General features: G+C 45.9%; 1 protein-coding gene across 6 annotated transcripts in view; it reads left to right on the top strand.

The window, feature by feature from the left end:
* Window positions 1-4,216: 4,216 nt before the first annotated feature.
* LOC116973527 (muscular LMNA interacting protein) overlaps window positions 4,217-16,626 on the top strand; it is a 111,095-nt gene continuing 98,685 nt past the window's right edge. For 2 of the 6 annotated variants that reach the window (XM_033021695.1, XM_033021700.1), the window contains exons 1-2: window positions 4,217-4,408; window positions 10,262-10,315. In XM_033021695.1, coding sequence (XP_032877586.1) covers window positions 4,406-4,408; window positions 10,262-10,315 — 57 coding nt within the window. In that variant the 5' untranslated portion in view covers window positions 4,217-4,405. Of the gene's footprint in view, window positions 4,409-4,548; window positions 4,613-10,261; window positions 10,316-16,626 lie in introns of all 6 variants that reach the window. The other 4 variants (XM_033021697.1, XM_033021699.1, XM_033021696.1 and 1 more) reach the window with 3 other exon arrangements.

Genomic DNA, 16,626 nt, shown 5'->3' on the forward strand with positions numbered 1-16,626 from the left:
CTGACTTTGTCCAATGATTTCACCACTTTCCAAATGTGCTGCTATCCCATCTTTAATAACTGACTATCAGTTTCCCCACTACCGATGTTAGACTAACTGGTCTGTAATTCCCTGTTTTCTCTCTCCCTCCCTTTTTAAAAAATGGGGTTACATTAGCTACCCTCCAATCCTCAGGAACTACTCCAGAATCTAAAGAGTTTTGAAAAATTACCACTAATGCATCCACTATTTCTGGGGCTACTTCCTTAAGTACTCTGGGATGGAGCCTATCTGGCCCTGGGGATTTATCGGCCTTTAATCCATTCAATTCAATTTACCTAACACCACTCCCCGGCTAACCTGGATTTCACTCAGTTCCTCCATCTCATTTGACCCCCGGTCCCCTGCTATTTCCGGCAGATTATTTATGTCCTCCTTAGTGAAGGCGGAACCAAAGTAGTTATTCAATTGGTCTGACGATCATGGCTGATCGTCCCCTATCAATAACCTGTGCCTGCCTTCTCACCATATCCCTTGACTCCACTAGCCCGTAGAGCTCTATCTAACTCTCTCTTAAATCCATCCAGTGACTTGGCCTCCACTGCCCTCTGTGGCAGGGAATTCCATAAAATTCTGGGTGAAAAAGTTTTTTCTCACCTCAGTCTTAAATGACCTCCCCTTTATTCTAAGACTGTGCCCACTGGTTCTGGATTCGCCCAACATTGAAATTTTTTTCCTGCATCTAGCTTGTCCAGTCCTTTTATAATTTTATATGTTTCTATAAGAACCCCCTCATCCTTCTAAACTCCAGGGAATACAAGCCTAGTCTTTTCAATCTTTCCTCATATGGCAGTCCCGCCATCCCAGGGATCAACCTGCTGACTGCAGGAGCAAGTGCTGAGGGACTCACTGAAGCTTGGTCTAGTCAATGCTAAGGATCTGTTGGGGAGGGACCACAGTCTAAGGTCCTTCCACTGTTGGGCTTTAAGGGGTAGAGTCTGCTGGAGACACCCAAAAGGGATGTCACCCCACCACAAGAGAAGGGTTAACACCCCAGTGAACCACAAGTGGCAAAGGTGCTTGGTTTATAGATAGGTACGAATACTACTGAATATTTGTAGGGGGCGCTTCTCTGGCAGCAGCCATGTCAAGCAGCTCGTCAGTTTTTCAACCTTTTTTTATTTTTTTTGTATGTTTTAAAGTCTGTATTTAATGTTTCTTTGTGTGTTTTATGTGGGGGGTGGTGTGGGGGGGTGAGGGGGAAACCGCTTCGGTCGCCTCCTCCATGGAGAGGCGACTTTTTCCAGGTCGCCTCCCCCGTGGCCTAACATCAAGGATCGACGCGGCCTTTCCCGGAGACGCGCCTGGGGCTTCAGCGGCGGGCGCAGCGTGGACTCTCGGCGTGGAGCGGGTGAGCCCTCGCTGGGGCTCGCTGGAGGGGGGCGCTCCGTTTCGCTGGCCCGGGGCAGCCGGCAGCCTGAAGTCGCAGCCTGAGGCCGCGGTCTGCAGAGCTCCAGCTGGTGCGGCGCCTACAGCCCGGGATCTCACGTTGGGGACCCGGGGGAAGAAGAAGCCATCACTGCCGGCCCGCGGCCGACTTCTACCGCGGGTCCGGCATGGACTTACCATCACCCCTGGAGGGGAGCTTCGACCGCCGGCCCTGCAGTCTACGGTGCTTCTGGCTGCGGCGGGGACTTTAAATCTTGACCGCCGGCCTGCGGCCTACAACAACTTAAAGCCGCGGTCTCCGGTGAGGAAGAGCCGATCCTGGACTGACTCTGGACTCTGGTCCTGACCACGGGGGGGAAATGGAGGAGGACTGGCCAAATTTTGTGCCTTCCACCACAGTGATGAATGCTGTGGTGGATGTTTGTGTTACAGTTTTATTGTGGTTGTGTGTTCTTTATTATTGTATCGCTGCAGACAACCCAAATTTCCACCAGCCTGGCTGTGTGGCAATAAATTATATCTATCTATCTATCTATCTATCTATCTATCTATCTATCTATCTATCTATCTATCTATCTATCTATCTATCTATCTATCTATCTATCTATCTATCTATCTATCTATCTATCTATATCACACTAATGAATTTATAGACATGGAGAATGTCTGAAAAGTTTTTGCACGGTTCTTGTTTTGTATATATTTCTTATGCTGCATAAACTTTATATTTGGAAATGTAAAAAATGAACAAATGGAAATTGCATTCACAAATGCCCTATACCATAATCAGTACTGGGATCTGCTGGTATAAAGTAGTTTGCATGGATACGAGGGTTAAGGTCATAGAGAGATACAGAACTGAAACAGGCCCTTCGGCCCACCAACTCTGTGCTGACCATCAACTATTCTCCCCAAATTCTCGATTTGTTATTACCTCTCAGGATAGTGGGAAGGAAGAATGGCTGATGGAATATCTTAACGTGGGGCTTGCCTAGAGCAGGCAGTCTATTACAAATGAAAAGGATATAATATGTGATAAGTAGATTGTCTAGATGCTGTAGTTACCAGGTTAAAGTTACTGGTACCTGGCAACAGGTTCACGGGCTCCCTGCTCCCACGCTTTCCCTCCCCCACGGTATGCACACAACATCTGCTGATGAATAACAAGAATGACTACGCCAGCAGAGAAAGAACATGAACAATGGTCCCATTGTGTAATAACGTCACAACCAAGGACTCAATTACACCCCACTGGTAAGCAATCAAAGAGGTACAAGAAAGAAACTTAAGTTCCCTATACTCATTTCATGTACACACCACCCTCTGTGTGAAGAAGTTGCCCCTCAAGTTCCTATTAAATCTTTTCCCTCTCACCCTACATCTACGTCTGCAAGTTCTTTGTTCCCTATTCTGGGTAAAAGACTGTGCAATTACTCTTATTTATTTCCTGCCATTATTAACTAATTTCCCCCCTCACCCTTCCCTTCTACCTACATTGCTTCCTCTAGCATCACAATTCGTTACTCTTCAATTCTTTTGTCTCACCACCTTCTAGGCCCTGTCCCACTTGGTGATTTTTTCGGGGACTGCCCGCGCCATATCAGGGCCGGCAAAAGATTTTGAACATTTCAAAATCCAGCGGCAACAAAAAAATGTCGCAACACTTGAGGAAACACCATACGTCAATACGCCATCACGGTGCGCTACGCCGCGTCACGCCGCAACTTTTTTGGTGACCTGATACGTCAGTCAATGATGCCGGCAGTCACCGAAAACACCACCAAGTGGGACAGGCCCTTCTGTCTTTTCATCTCTGGCCTTTGTCCAAACATCTGCCTATCAAAACCTCCTCTCACCTCTATCAGCCTACCTTCCATGTTTTGTGCTGCCCCTTCCCTCTTCTAGCTTTCTTCCCTATTCTCCCCCCCCCTCCCCCACCCCCACCTGCAATCAGTCTGAAGAAGGGCCCTGACCAAAAATGTTACCTGACCCAACTGCCTGACCGGTTGAGTAACTTGAAAACAAAATGATAATTTTATAATTCTGTTGATCAGTGTTGATCAGTGCTGCTCATCAAAATAGTGAAGAATGAGGTACGGGGTTTGGTGAGAGTTAACGCTATCAATCTTACAGCCAAACACTCCGATGGGAGCATCATCTGGATGGGAAAGAGACAATGAAGTTGTGGGTACAAGGAACTGCAGATGCTGGTTTATAAAAAAAGATACAAAGTGCTGGAGTAACTCAGTGGGTCAGGCAGCATCTCTGGAGAACATGGATAAGGTGACGTTTTGGGTTGGGACCCTTCTGCAGACTGATTGCAGGAGAATGGGGGAGGCAAGCTGGAAGAGAGGTTGGACAAGTAAAAGATTCATCCAGGTGAGGGGGGATTTTGATCGGCGAATGGTGGACAAAGGCCAGAGATGAAAGACAAAAAAATTGAAGTTGTGAATTGTGAAGGTGGCGGAAGGAATGTAGGCAGAATGAAAGGGGGAGGCGACAAATAGGTGCAAGACCAGTTGGGGCACAGGGGAGTAGGGAGGATCAGGGAAGAGGAAGGGAGAGGGGAATGGTTTTAAGTTACCTAAAATTGAAGAATTCAATGGTCATACCATTGGGTTCTAAGCTAACTAAGTGGAATATGAGGTGTAGTTCCTCCAGTTTGCATGCTGTTGAGCCAAAAAATTAAAAATCAAAACGGTGGCTTTGTTAACAGCGGCTTGCCGTCTCCATTTATCTATTTACAGGTTGGGTAAGTATATAAATAGAAAGTGTCAGACCCACACCACCATTATCAGTCTAGCTGCACGAAGGTTCGGCTCCAGAAGGTTCACAGTGCTGTGAATTACAACAAGTGGATGCCTTTTTAAAAATAACACATTGGTTTGGATTGCAGAAGCGTAACTGTTTTGGTGGCACCGAAAATAAACAAACAGGAGGAAGACACTTTACTTAGTAAGACACTTTGGAAACGTTCATGGTAAGAACATCAAGCTCATTTACATTAGTCATGTTCTATTTGTAAGATGGTGTTGAGTGTAAGTGCAGCTGTTGTTGAATTAAAAAGAAAGTCGCTCGGAGTAACAGGGTTATGTCTCCATGGATATCATTCATCTTTAGCCCGTGCCCTTGAAGATCATCTGCGTTTTGTTTTGGGTTTTTAAGTGGATATTTATCATCAAAGGTAAAGTCACGGCTTATTTAACTTCGTTAAGATTGGAATTACAGTTTTACTAACTTTCCAGCTTCCCCGTAGACATTTTAACATTGATAGTTTGATCAGGATGTTCTCTATGCTTTGCACACATGCCTCTGCACAGATTATCTTTAGCCCTCTTGGGCAAGAGATCGAATGTTAATGCGTGCGCTGTGCCACTCGCTTAAAACATCTGAGGATACATTTTTCAAAAAACTTAAAACAAACTTCCAACTGAGTTATTTGATCTATTCTGGAAAGACCAGTGAGCATGAACTGTTGCAAGATTTTTTATTGATTTCTCTGCAGTAGAATAGTTTATGAATGGTAGGGTTTCTTGCGTACACATACATTCTACTCAAAGGAAAGCTGCTCAAGGTTTAAGCTTGTTGATCCTGAATTTATGAAGCTATGGTGGGGCCTGGGAATGGGAATTGAGGCAGACACTGCAGCATTTTAAATTGTGATGGTGGGTGTCTTGTCTGCCTCACACGCCACCTTCCCGTCCTCCCCCATCCTAATGTTTGGACATTGTAAATGTGAACGTGCCTGGGGAGGGATTTATTCTGTACCTTTCCTGGGGATCTTGCCTATGCAAGTCAATGCCAGAAACTGGGGTATGTACAGCATAGTCAGCTTTGGGAGTTAGGTAGAGAACAAGACCATGTCATCCTGCTAGTTTCACTGTTTGTATCCCTTCGTTATCACCTCTTCCACAGCCAACAATGGACCATTGTGGTTTCCACCTTTCCTTGGTCATTGCTGCTACCTCTTGATTTATTCAGTACCTTTCCATACCTCTAGTTTCCCTCTCCACTGACTCTCAGTCGAAGGTCTCGACCCGAAACGTCACCATTTTCTTTTCTCCAGAGATGCTGCCTGTCCCGCTGAGTTACTCCAGCTTTTTGTGTCTGTCTTCGGTGTAAACCAACATCTGTAGTTCCTTCTTACACACTAAATGGTAACTGATTGATTAACTGATAATCGATATGGCAAACAATAACAGAATGGCATTCACCATGACTAGGGACTTCACGCTATCATTGGCTTCCTTCTTCCTGAAACTAAACGCATGTCATGTCTGTTGAACATCTGATGCATTATTGTGTCAAAAAGAACTGCACCGAGAATAGACACAGAATGCTGGGGTATCACAGGAGATCTTCCCCAAACCCCACTGATGCCAGTTCAGGTGGTACCCAGCAGGTTAGGCAACATCTCTGGAAAATGGGAAGAGGTGATGTTTCGAAACATTCCTTTTATCCAGAGATGCTGCCTGGTCCGCTGAGTTAGTTCAGCATTTTGTGTCTATCTGATGCATTCTTTTTGGTTCAAGTCTCCACTCTTAATGTGGTTGACTTAGCATTCTCAGATGGGAAAGGATGAAGGTGCAGAGAAAGATGATTGATTGTTTAATGAATTACAAGGTACAATGTGGGTGTGATAGACCTCATGCAGGATGCTAATGAAATATTGTTAATTCACATCTATCTATCTTCTTCTATCTATCTATACATCTATCTATCTATACATAACTAAAACTCTGATCTTGTGCTCTTCCGGTTTGCGCGGTTTTTCTATTTGCGCAAAAACAGTACACGATAGCGCTATGATTTTTTTGCCAGCTTACTCACCGTTCTCCTGTGCTGCGAGTGCAACAAGTATCACTCCAATCGGTGGTATATTGTAAAAGTTATCAAGGTTTAAAAATCTTTTAAAACGCGCGCGCGCAGATTCCTTCAGTCAGCACCACGCAGAATGGTCTCTTCTCCTGTCAGTCAATTCCATGGCCGGGATGGCAATGCCCCTTCCTGCCCCACCGGCGACGGCCTGTCGCGCCTCACTCACAAACTCCTCTCTCCCATGCAGTAACTTGTCTATCGCCTCCCCCACCACCGGCTGCGGCTGCAGAGGGGGCTCAGTGGAGGCCCAGTAGAGGCTCTGGTCCCGTCTCTCTCTCCCTCATCACTCACCCTTAACCCCTCACCCCTCTCCCCTGCCCACCCTCTGCGGCAATGGCGGTCCCATCTACCCGTCCCCGCAGGTCCGTCTCCTCCGCCGCTGCCGTTGTGGTAACTCAACCTCACAGACCTCTCGGAGGAGATCATCTCCAGCAGCTCATTGAAACTCGTGGTGCCCACCGTGATGAACACTGACTCCATCCCCCCCGCAGCCCGGCGGCAGCAGGCAGGTAAGCAGGTGGGCAGGGTAGGGACGGGCCAAGCAACAGCAGCAGGCGGTCGGACAGGATGGGGAGGGGCCGAGCGGCGGCTGAGCCGGAGTGGGCAGAGGGAGGGAGGGAGAGTCGGGTTGCAGGGTGGCCGAGCAGGTGAGGATAGTGGGCGAGGAGGGGGAATAGAGGGAGAGGACTAGGGGAGGTAGAGAGTTGGGATAGAGGGAGAGGAGGGCAATGGGAGAGGTCAGGATGGATAGTGGGGGGGATAGGGGGAGGTGAGGAGTGGGGATAGAGGGATAGGAAGGGGGTAGGGAGGGGAGAGGAGTTATGGAGGGAGGGAGGGAGGGAGGGACTGAGGATAGGGGAAAGGAGAGGGAGGGAGAGGTGACGGAGGGATTGGGGGAGGGGAGAAGGAGAGGGGAAAGAAGATAGAGGCTTCTAGATAGGCACATGAATATGCGGGGAATGTAGGGATATGGATCATGTGCAGCAGAAGAGATTAGTTACATTTGGCACCATGTTTGGCAGGGACATGGTGGGCTGAAGGGCCTGTTCCTCTGCTGAACTGTTCCACGTTAAAAGATTGCTGGAAAGAGAGCTGTGGAAATGCACAAATGAAGAGTGGCAGTGGGCCACACAGCCAAGTTTCAGTTAATCTCCCCTGTGATCAATTTATCAGTTTATGGAGGTTATTCATTTTAATCCCCATTAATTTCACAATCAAAACACTGGAAAGTTTAGTTTGAAATAGGGAAACATTAATCAAAATATAGTTTCAAATATTGGTTTGGTCCATGGTATTGGAATTGGTACCCAAATATTGGTCTTGGTTTATTATTATGAGTATTGCCACGTGTACTGAGGTGCATTGAAAAGCCTTTCAATTTGTGGTGTGGTATTTGAGGTGCTCCCCTGCAATGTTGCTTGTTGATGGTCTACAATCAATTGTGATATTTAGATGCTATTTAACCTGTAAAGAAAGATGCTGGTTTACACCGAAGGTAGACACAAAAAGTTGAAATAACAGTGGAGCAGGCAGCATCTCTGGAGAAAAGGAATGGGCGACGATTCGGGTCGAGACCCTTCTTCAGACTGAGTCAGGGGAAAGGGGAATGAGAGATAGAGAAGGTAAATAGAACAAATGTATAAAAGATATGCAAAAAGCAAAGATGATCAAGGAAAGGTGGAGCCCACAATGTTCCATTGTTGGCTGTGGGGTTGGTGATAACGAGTTATACAGAGAGTGAAACTCAACAGGACTACAGTGAAACTAGTATGATGACTAGAGTGGGGGAGGGGCGGAACTGCATTGTTTCGGTCTGACATTTGCTTCACTGTTCCTGGCAGAAATCGGAAGGTAAAGGCATAACTCATTGTTAAACGGAACATTATCCCTTTGGGAAGTTTATGTGGATTGGCAGCTGTTACGAATTTTATGTTGAGGAATGCTGCGAACCTGGAGGGAGATCAGTAAAATGTTTAATGAACAGATGCTGTTGCTAATAGGGAAAGTGCGCAACATCAAAGGCAGGGAACACAGCAAATTGTCTTTCTCAGGATCTCTCGCCAGCATCACTGGATCGTTTGAAGGAAATGCTACTCAAGCCTTGTCATAGAGTCATACAGCTTGAAAACTGACCCTTCGGCCCAACTTGCCCATGCCGACCAAAATGCCCCTTCTACACCAGTTCCACCTGCCTGCATTTGGCTCATATCCCTCTAAACCTTTCCTATCCATGTGTCTTTTACATAGAAACATAGAAACATGGAAAATAGGTGCAAGAGTAGGCCATTCATCCCTTCGAGCCTGTACCGCCATTCAATATGATCATGGCTGATCATCCAACTCAGTATCCTGTACTTGCCTTCTCTCCATACCCCCTGATAACTTTAGCCACAAGGGCCACATCTAACTCCCTCTTAAATATAGCCAATGAACTGGCCTCAACTACCTTCTGTGGCAGAGAATTCCAGAGATTCACCACTCTCTGTGTGAAAAATGTTTTTCTCATCTCGGTCTTAAAAGATTTCCCCCTTATCTTTAAACTGTCACCCCTAGTTCTGGACTTTCCCAACATCTGGAACAATCTTCCTGCATCTAGCCTGTCCAACCTCTTAAGAATTTTGTAAGTTTCTATAAGATCCCCCCTCAATCTTCCAAATTCTAGCGAGTACAAGCCGAGTCTATCTAGTCTGTGTCAACTACCTTTTCCGGCACCTCGTTCCATATACCCACCACCCTCTGTGTGAATAAATTACCCCTCAGGCTCCCATTAAATTGTCCCCTTCTCAATTTAAACCTATGTCCTCTGGTTTTTGATTCGCCTACTCTGGGTAAAGGACTATTTATCTATTTACCTTATCTACTCCCCTCATGACCTCATACACATCTACAAGATCACATCTTCATTGTCATACGCTCCGAGGAGTAAAGTCCTATCCTGCTCAACCTCACCTTATAGCTCAGGTCATCACAACATCCTCATTGTCACATGCCAATAAGGCCTCCATCACCACCCTGAAACGTGCTGCTGAGAGTGGAAGTTGAAGCAGATATGACAGTGGCATTTAGGGGACTTTTGGATAGGCACATGCATATGCAGGGAATGGAGGTTAATGGATCATTTGTCGGCAGATAAGGGTTGGTCTTAGCACCATGTCAGCACAGACATTGTGGGGTGAAGGACCTGCTCCAGTGCTGTGTTGTATTGTTTAATGTTCTAACCTTGAGTATTGTCTCCAGTGCCGGAAGCTGATGCAAAAGAAAGGGGCATTCAAATACTGAAAGCAATCCACAGAACAGTTCTGACTGCTCTTTGGTGTAGGTTGTAGGAAATGGAGAGAAGGTATGAAACTCCAACTCTGCAATTCAAAGGTGACTTTTTAAATCAATGCAAATAAAATGATCCAGTAAAGACAGCTTTAGAAAAGGGCGACACAATGGTGCAGCTGGTAGAGTAGCTGCCTCACAGCGCTTGAAACCTGGGATTTATCCTGATCTCTGTGTAGAGTTTGCACGTTCTACCTGTGTCTGTGTGGATTGCCTCCAAGTGCTCTGGTTTCCTACCACATCCCAAAGATATTTCTTGGCCTCTGTCAATTGCCCCTAGAGTTTGGGGAGAGTATGGGAGAGTGGGATAACGTAGGATTAGTGTGAATGAGTGATCGATTGTTGGCGTGGACTTGGTGGACTGAAGGGCCCATTTCCATGCTGTATCTTTCAATCAATCAATAAAATTAGTTTAAATTAAATTGCTTAGAGTGATGAAACTATACAGCAAGGATGCCCAGTGGTCCAATTCATCAGTGCTGACCAAGACGTGCCCTTTTCTTGAGTAGCTTCCACTTCTCTGCTGAGGAATGCAATCTCTGAAATTCAATGCAATTAAACAACTCACAGGCAACAGCAACTGGTGGACTGGAATTTACCTCAAGCATTCTGTTTGTTTGTCACCTCGTAGGATCCCCTTATTGAAAAGAAGAAAGCCCAGCGGTGTTCGGTGATGAAGTCAGTGGTAAGTGTAAATGCAATGCTACTTCAACTGACATTCACTTTGTTAAGCAATGAATACCAGAGGGAAACGGCCTGATTAAGTGAATGTGGAAAACCATATTTGCACTGGTGGGAGCAAGAGCGGAACTCGCTATCAAAACATGGAGGGGACGGGGGACACAATTTTTTGGTGGTCACGTGCGCATGCGCACACTCACACACACACACACACACACACACACACACACACACACACACACACACACACACACACACACACACACACACACACACACACACACACACACACACACACACACACGCTGGCCATATTTCCCGCTAGTCCAGGAAGGCTGTAGGCTCACCTGGCGGGACAGACAGAGTTAGCTGGGTTTAGCGCTGTTTCTCTGCGCTGGCCCGTCTGATTCCCGACCAAAGATCCTATAGCTGAGGATCTTTGCTGCCGACCTCTCTGGCCACCGGGACAGCGCCGGAGAGCCTGCCGGGATCGATCCTGCCTGCGGATGAAGCGCAGGTCTATGCCACGTCTCCCTCCTCCAATCACCGCGCTCTATCCTCAGTCCCACCCCCCCCCCCACACCTCCCTCCTCCAATCATCGCGCTGAATCATGTCCCGCCCCCATTGCCTGCTGACCGACATCTCTCTCCTCCAATCGGCGCCCTCAATCTTCAGTCCCACCCCCACTGATTTCACCGGATTTTAAAATCCGGATTACAAAAACTTGGGGGGGATGTCCCCCACCTCTCAAATCATGTAGGGGACGTGTCCTCTCTGGCCCCTCTGGGTTTTCCGCCCCTGGGTGGGAGAGTCTAGGACCAGAGACCGTGGCGTCAGAATAAAAGGACAAACCTTTAGAATGGCGATGAGGAGCAATTTCTTTAGTCAGGTGATGAATCTGTGGAATTCATTGCCACAGAAGGCTGTGGAGGCTAGGTCAATGGATACTTTTAAGGTGGAGATTGACAGATTCTTCCTTAGTACGGGTGTCAGGGATTATGGGGAGAAGGCAGGAGAATGGGATTGAGAGGGAAAGATCAGCCATGAATGAATGGCGGAGTAGACTTAATGGGCCGAATGGACTAATTCTACACCTAAAACTTATGAACTTCGGAACATAGGGCCAGTTAATGTTCTGAACATGAGGAAAAGCTTTCTGTGGCCAATTCGGGCAGTTCAGCTGTTGACTGCTCCATAAATACGACTGATGTCCCTTTGCCAGCTTATCATGTTCCCGATGGATTACATTAGAAAGCCGCTGCAAATATAATCATTCTCATAAGAGATTTCTAGTGCTTGAGATTTGAGTTACTGAAACTCACCGTAACACCATAAATAAAGGCATAATCTATTCTTTCCAGTCAGTCTTACGCCACTGTTTGCCTGAAGCTCTTCAAATGGCAGGTGATGAAAGAAAACAGGTTTTGTAGCATCTTTTCTTTTCATTTTTCACAGACAATTTATTTTCTAACTTCTTGAATGTCATGGCCTTGGTTATTACACGCTTCAGTTCAGTAAAATAATCAGGCTATTGTCTTGCTCTGAGTAAATAAACTTCAATAACACGGCACAGTGACACAGTGGTAGAGTTGCTGCCTTACAGCACTAGAGTCCCAGGTTCGATCCTGACTGTGGGTGCTCTCTGTACGGAGTTTGTACGTTCTCCCTGTGACCACATGGATTTTCTCTGAGTGCTCTGGTTTCCTCCCAAATTCCAAAGATGTGCAGGTTAGTAGGTTAATTGGATTCTGTAAAATTCTCCCTAATGTGCAGGATAGAACTAATATACAGGTGATCTAGAAACATAGAAAATAGGTGCAGGAGTAGGCCATTCGGCCCTTCGAGCCTGCACCGCCATTCAATATGATCATGGTTGATCATCCAACTCAGTATCCTGTACCTGCCTTCTCTCCATACCCCCTGATCCCTTTAGCCACAAGGGCCACATCTAACTCCCTCTTAAATATAGCCAATGAACTGGCCTCAACTACATTCAGTGGCAGCGAATTCCAGAGATTCACCACTCTCTGTGACATTGGGGGGCGGGTATATAGAATGGTACAGTTCTGGGACTGGCTTTTCAACCAACCTATGCCGAACATGATGCAAATCTCCATCTGCCTGCATGTGATCCATATCCCTCCAATCCCTGCATATCCCTGTGCCTATCTAAGACCCTCTTAAATACGACTATCGTATCTGCTTCCACCACTGCGCCTGGCTGTGCGTTGCAGGCTCCCATCACTCGATGCAAAAAAACTTGCCAAGCTCAACGCCTTTAAACTTTCTCTCTCTGACCTCAAAGCTGTGCCATCTCATCTTTGACATTTCCACCCTAAAACATATGTTTCTTTAATTAGTAAAACATTGTGGGGTTAAGGCAGGGAAATAGGGTTGAGGAAAAATAGACAAGGCATGATCAATTTGCGCAGCAGACTTGATGGGCCTTATAGTCTTATTGCCTTATGTTCTGATCTATGCATCTACCCTATCTATGCATCTCACAATTTTATACTCTTCTATCAGGTCTCTCCCGAACCTTCGAAGCTCCAGAAAAAATAATCCAAGTTTGTCCAACCTCTCCGTATAGTTGATACCCTTTAATTAAGGCAGTGTCCTAATAAACCTTTTCTGCACCCTCTCCAAATATTCTTCCTGTAATGGGGAAACTAGAGCATCACACAATATTCCAAATGCAGCATAACCAAAATTGATCAAGCTGCAACATGTCTTCCTGACTCAACGCCCTGACTGATGTAATGCAATATTAGCCATAGCCAATATTTTATACAGCCACAACACTATACTGTGAAATATTGCACATTCTGACTACGCCATTTTTCTTGCCTTTTTTGTTGTTTCCATTGTTGTTATTATTTATCTGTTACGTTAGAGCCACGCTCGGGCAGTGCACCTGAAATTTTGTTGTATGTATTTACAATGACAATAAAGTGTATTATTATTATGAAGCATACCATACGCATTTACTATTCTAATACTTTGTCTTACCACTTTTAGATTTTAGTTTTAGTTTTAGAGATAGAGCATGGAAACAAGCCCTTCCGTCCACGCTGACCAACAGTCAACCATCACTAGTTTTGTACTACACACCAGGGACAATTTATAGAAGCCAATTGTCCTACAAATCTGCACATTAGAAATGTGGGAAGAAACTGGAGTACCAAGAGAAAACCCACGCAGTCACAGGGAGAATGTACAGATAGGACCCGTACACAGGATCGAACCCGGTTCGCAGGCACTGTAAAGGGCCTGTCCCACGAGCATGCGACTCCATGCAGCAAGCGCGACTTAAAGGGCCGGTCCCACCAGCATGCGCCTGCATGCGGCAAGCGCGACCTAATGTGGTCGTTTGAGCCGTACGGCCTTGCGGGGCCGGTCCCACTTCGATCCCCGGAGCCCTATGGAGTTGTGCGGAGCTGGCCCCGACATCGCGCGGTGCTCCGAAAAACTGACCGTGTTGAAAAATTCCGCGCAGCAACGGCCTGCCGGCCTGCAACCGCCTCGACGCCGTACGCACTGCCTCGATGCCGTATGCCTGTCGGACTTCGCTCGAACTTCACGTCACTCACTCGACCTCCGTGCGTACGCCGTCGAGGTGGCTGCGGGTTTTAGGTCGCGCTTGCGCATGGAGTCGCATGCTCGTGGGACAAGCCCTTAAGGTTCTACCGCTGCGCCACAGTGCTGCTTTCTGGAAGCTACAGTCTTGGAGCCGAAGATCTTTCTGTTTATCAAAGCTGTTTTTTTGGCCAAGCTACTAAGCCCAGACGTAGTTAGGCCAATTGAAGATTTGTTTATTGTTGCAGAATTCTATGTGTATTTTTATGTTAAGTTTACTGATGATTTATGCTTTGGTGTGTTTGTGAGTATGTAGCTGTGATGCGGCTGTAAGCAAAATTTTCATTGTACCTGTTCCTCATTGTACTGATGCTTATCATAATTAACGTGACTTGACTTGACACTGAACTGTAGATACAAGGATCTGCAGATGCTGGTTTACAAAAAAAAAAGAAATAAAATGCTGGAGTAACTCAGCAGGTCAGGGATCATCTCTGAAGAACATGGAGGGGCCCAAGGAAAGGTCCCCACCTGAACCGTCGAGTCTGAAGAAGGGTCCAGTCCCGAACCATCACCTATACATGTTCTCAGAGATGCTGCCTGATTCACTGAGTTACTCCAGCATGTTGTATCTTGTTTTGACACTACAGTACTCAAGTTGACTTTGCCTTCCTTAGAATACAACAGCAATGTTTGCAAACACTTAGCAGGTAGGGAAGAGTTATTTGGAGACGGGAAGAAGAGGAACTTTTCAAATTAACGACAGTGGTCATCACAATGGGAAAAAAATTGTCTCTAAACTCAACTATCTTACTGTGCATCAGGTTTGATTGCAGTCATTGGAAATTGAAGTGCCACTTTAAGGTACTTACAGCTTTTAGAAGAGACTGACAAAAGATGGAAGGAAAAGTGTTGCTCATTGATGGTCCGTAATGATGTTCAATCATACTCTCAGAAGGCAATGTTGCCAGATTCCCTCCTTGGCTGCTCCTGCCAGCTGTGTTCATGCAGCTGAGAAATAGATGACACCATTACAAGCCAGTTAACGAAAAAGCCCCCCAAAATTTCACTAGATCAAAGCTCTAAAAAGACTAACAATAAAACTCAAAAGCCAGCCTGGAATGGTGGTGTGAAATGGTGGAATATTAAATAGCCTCAGGCATGTATTAAAGTTGAACTGGATGCAACGTCCTTTTCCATTGCTCCAAACAGGGATGTAACCCAAACTAAAATGCCCATGATTGGAGATTCCAAATTTAACAAAATGAAGTCCCCATCACCACCGATTGTGGGATTACTTCTTTTTTTCTACATCACAACCAATTTCGCACTTCAGATAAAGACGTAGATTATTGGTTGTAAAATCACATTAAGATATCCTAATGCCACAGAAGCCTCTACATAAATGTAGACTATTAGCTTCTTAATTACCCAAATCTGAATTGGAGACATTCCTCAATTAGCCCATAGATTAAATGGGCACGGCAATATCAATGACACTACTTGTTGGCTCCTGCGCTTAGTGTTATAGTTATCACAGGGCGGCACGATGGTGTAGCGGTAAAGTTGTTGCCTAATGCCCCTGTCCCACTTAGGAAACCTGAACGGAAACCTCTGGAGACTTTGCGCCCCACCCAAGGTTTCCGTGCAGTTCCCGGAGGTTGCAGGTGGTTGCCAGAGGTTGCAGGTAGTGGAAGCAGGTAGGGAGACTGACAATAACCTCCGGGAACCTCCGGGGACCGCACGGAAACCTTGGGTGGGGCGCAAAGTCTCCTGAGGTTTCAGTTCAGGCTTCCTAAGTGGGACAGGGGTATTATAGTGCCAGTGCCCTGGGTTCAATCCTGACTATGGGTGCTGCCTGTACGGAATTTGTACGTTCACCCCATGACCTGCGTGGGTCTCTGGTTTACTCCCACATTCTAAAGACGTTCAGGTTTGTAGGTTAATAGGCTTGGTATAACTGTAAATTGTCCCTCGTGTGTGTAGGGTAGTGTTAGTGTGCGGGGATCATTGGTCGGAACAGATTTGGAGGGCCAAAGCGCCTGTTTAAGCACTACATCTCTAAACTAAACTAAACTAAATGATAAACACCACCTCCAATGCATTCATTAGGCTCTAAGGATACAGTATATGTCCTTACCACTCTCTTCATCCTCCTTTGTGAGTGTTCTTGCTCCTCTCCTTCCCACAATTACACTGCCAGTTATCAGACACAGTTGACATTAGGCTCATCAAGAGTTGGTGGAAGATGGAAGATTGGTTGGAGTGCGCAGATCACACACTATATTACTTCTCTATATTTCAACCTTTATTTAATTAGTATTATTCATTGCAGAAATCATATTAGTTTCCTTTAGTTTAGAGGTAAGTATGGAAACAGGCCCGCCAGCCCACCAAGTCCACACCGACCATCGACCATTGACCACAGTGGTTCTATGTTATCCCACAATATAAATGCGTTGAACCACTTCTTACGTTCCCAGACAAGATAATACAAGAAACAAAAAGACAGAGAGACCCTCCAGTACCAGAAACCTACTGCACCAGGTGTAATCATTGCAATCATGTCCTGACCTTTTACATTACTAAACTTTACCATCATTCTATGGTTTTCAAATTCACAAATAAAGTTCAAGTCTCCACCCTTTGTTCCTGGTTTAATCAACTGACAATTGCCTTATTGTCTTTCATGACCTTATACCGCCCAGGAAATCTTAATTGTACAATTGGTGCCCAAA

The sequence above is a fragment of the Amblyraja radiata genome, chromosome 5 (assembly GCF_010909765.2).
Source record: "Amblyraja radiata isolate CabotCenter1 chromosome 5, sAmbRad1.1.pri, whole genome shotgun sequence".
NCBI classification, from domain to species: Eukaryota; Metazoa; Chordata; class Chondrichthyes; order Rajiformes; family Rajidae; genus Amblyraja; species Amblyraja radiata.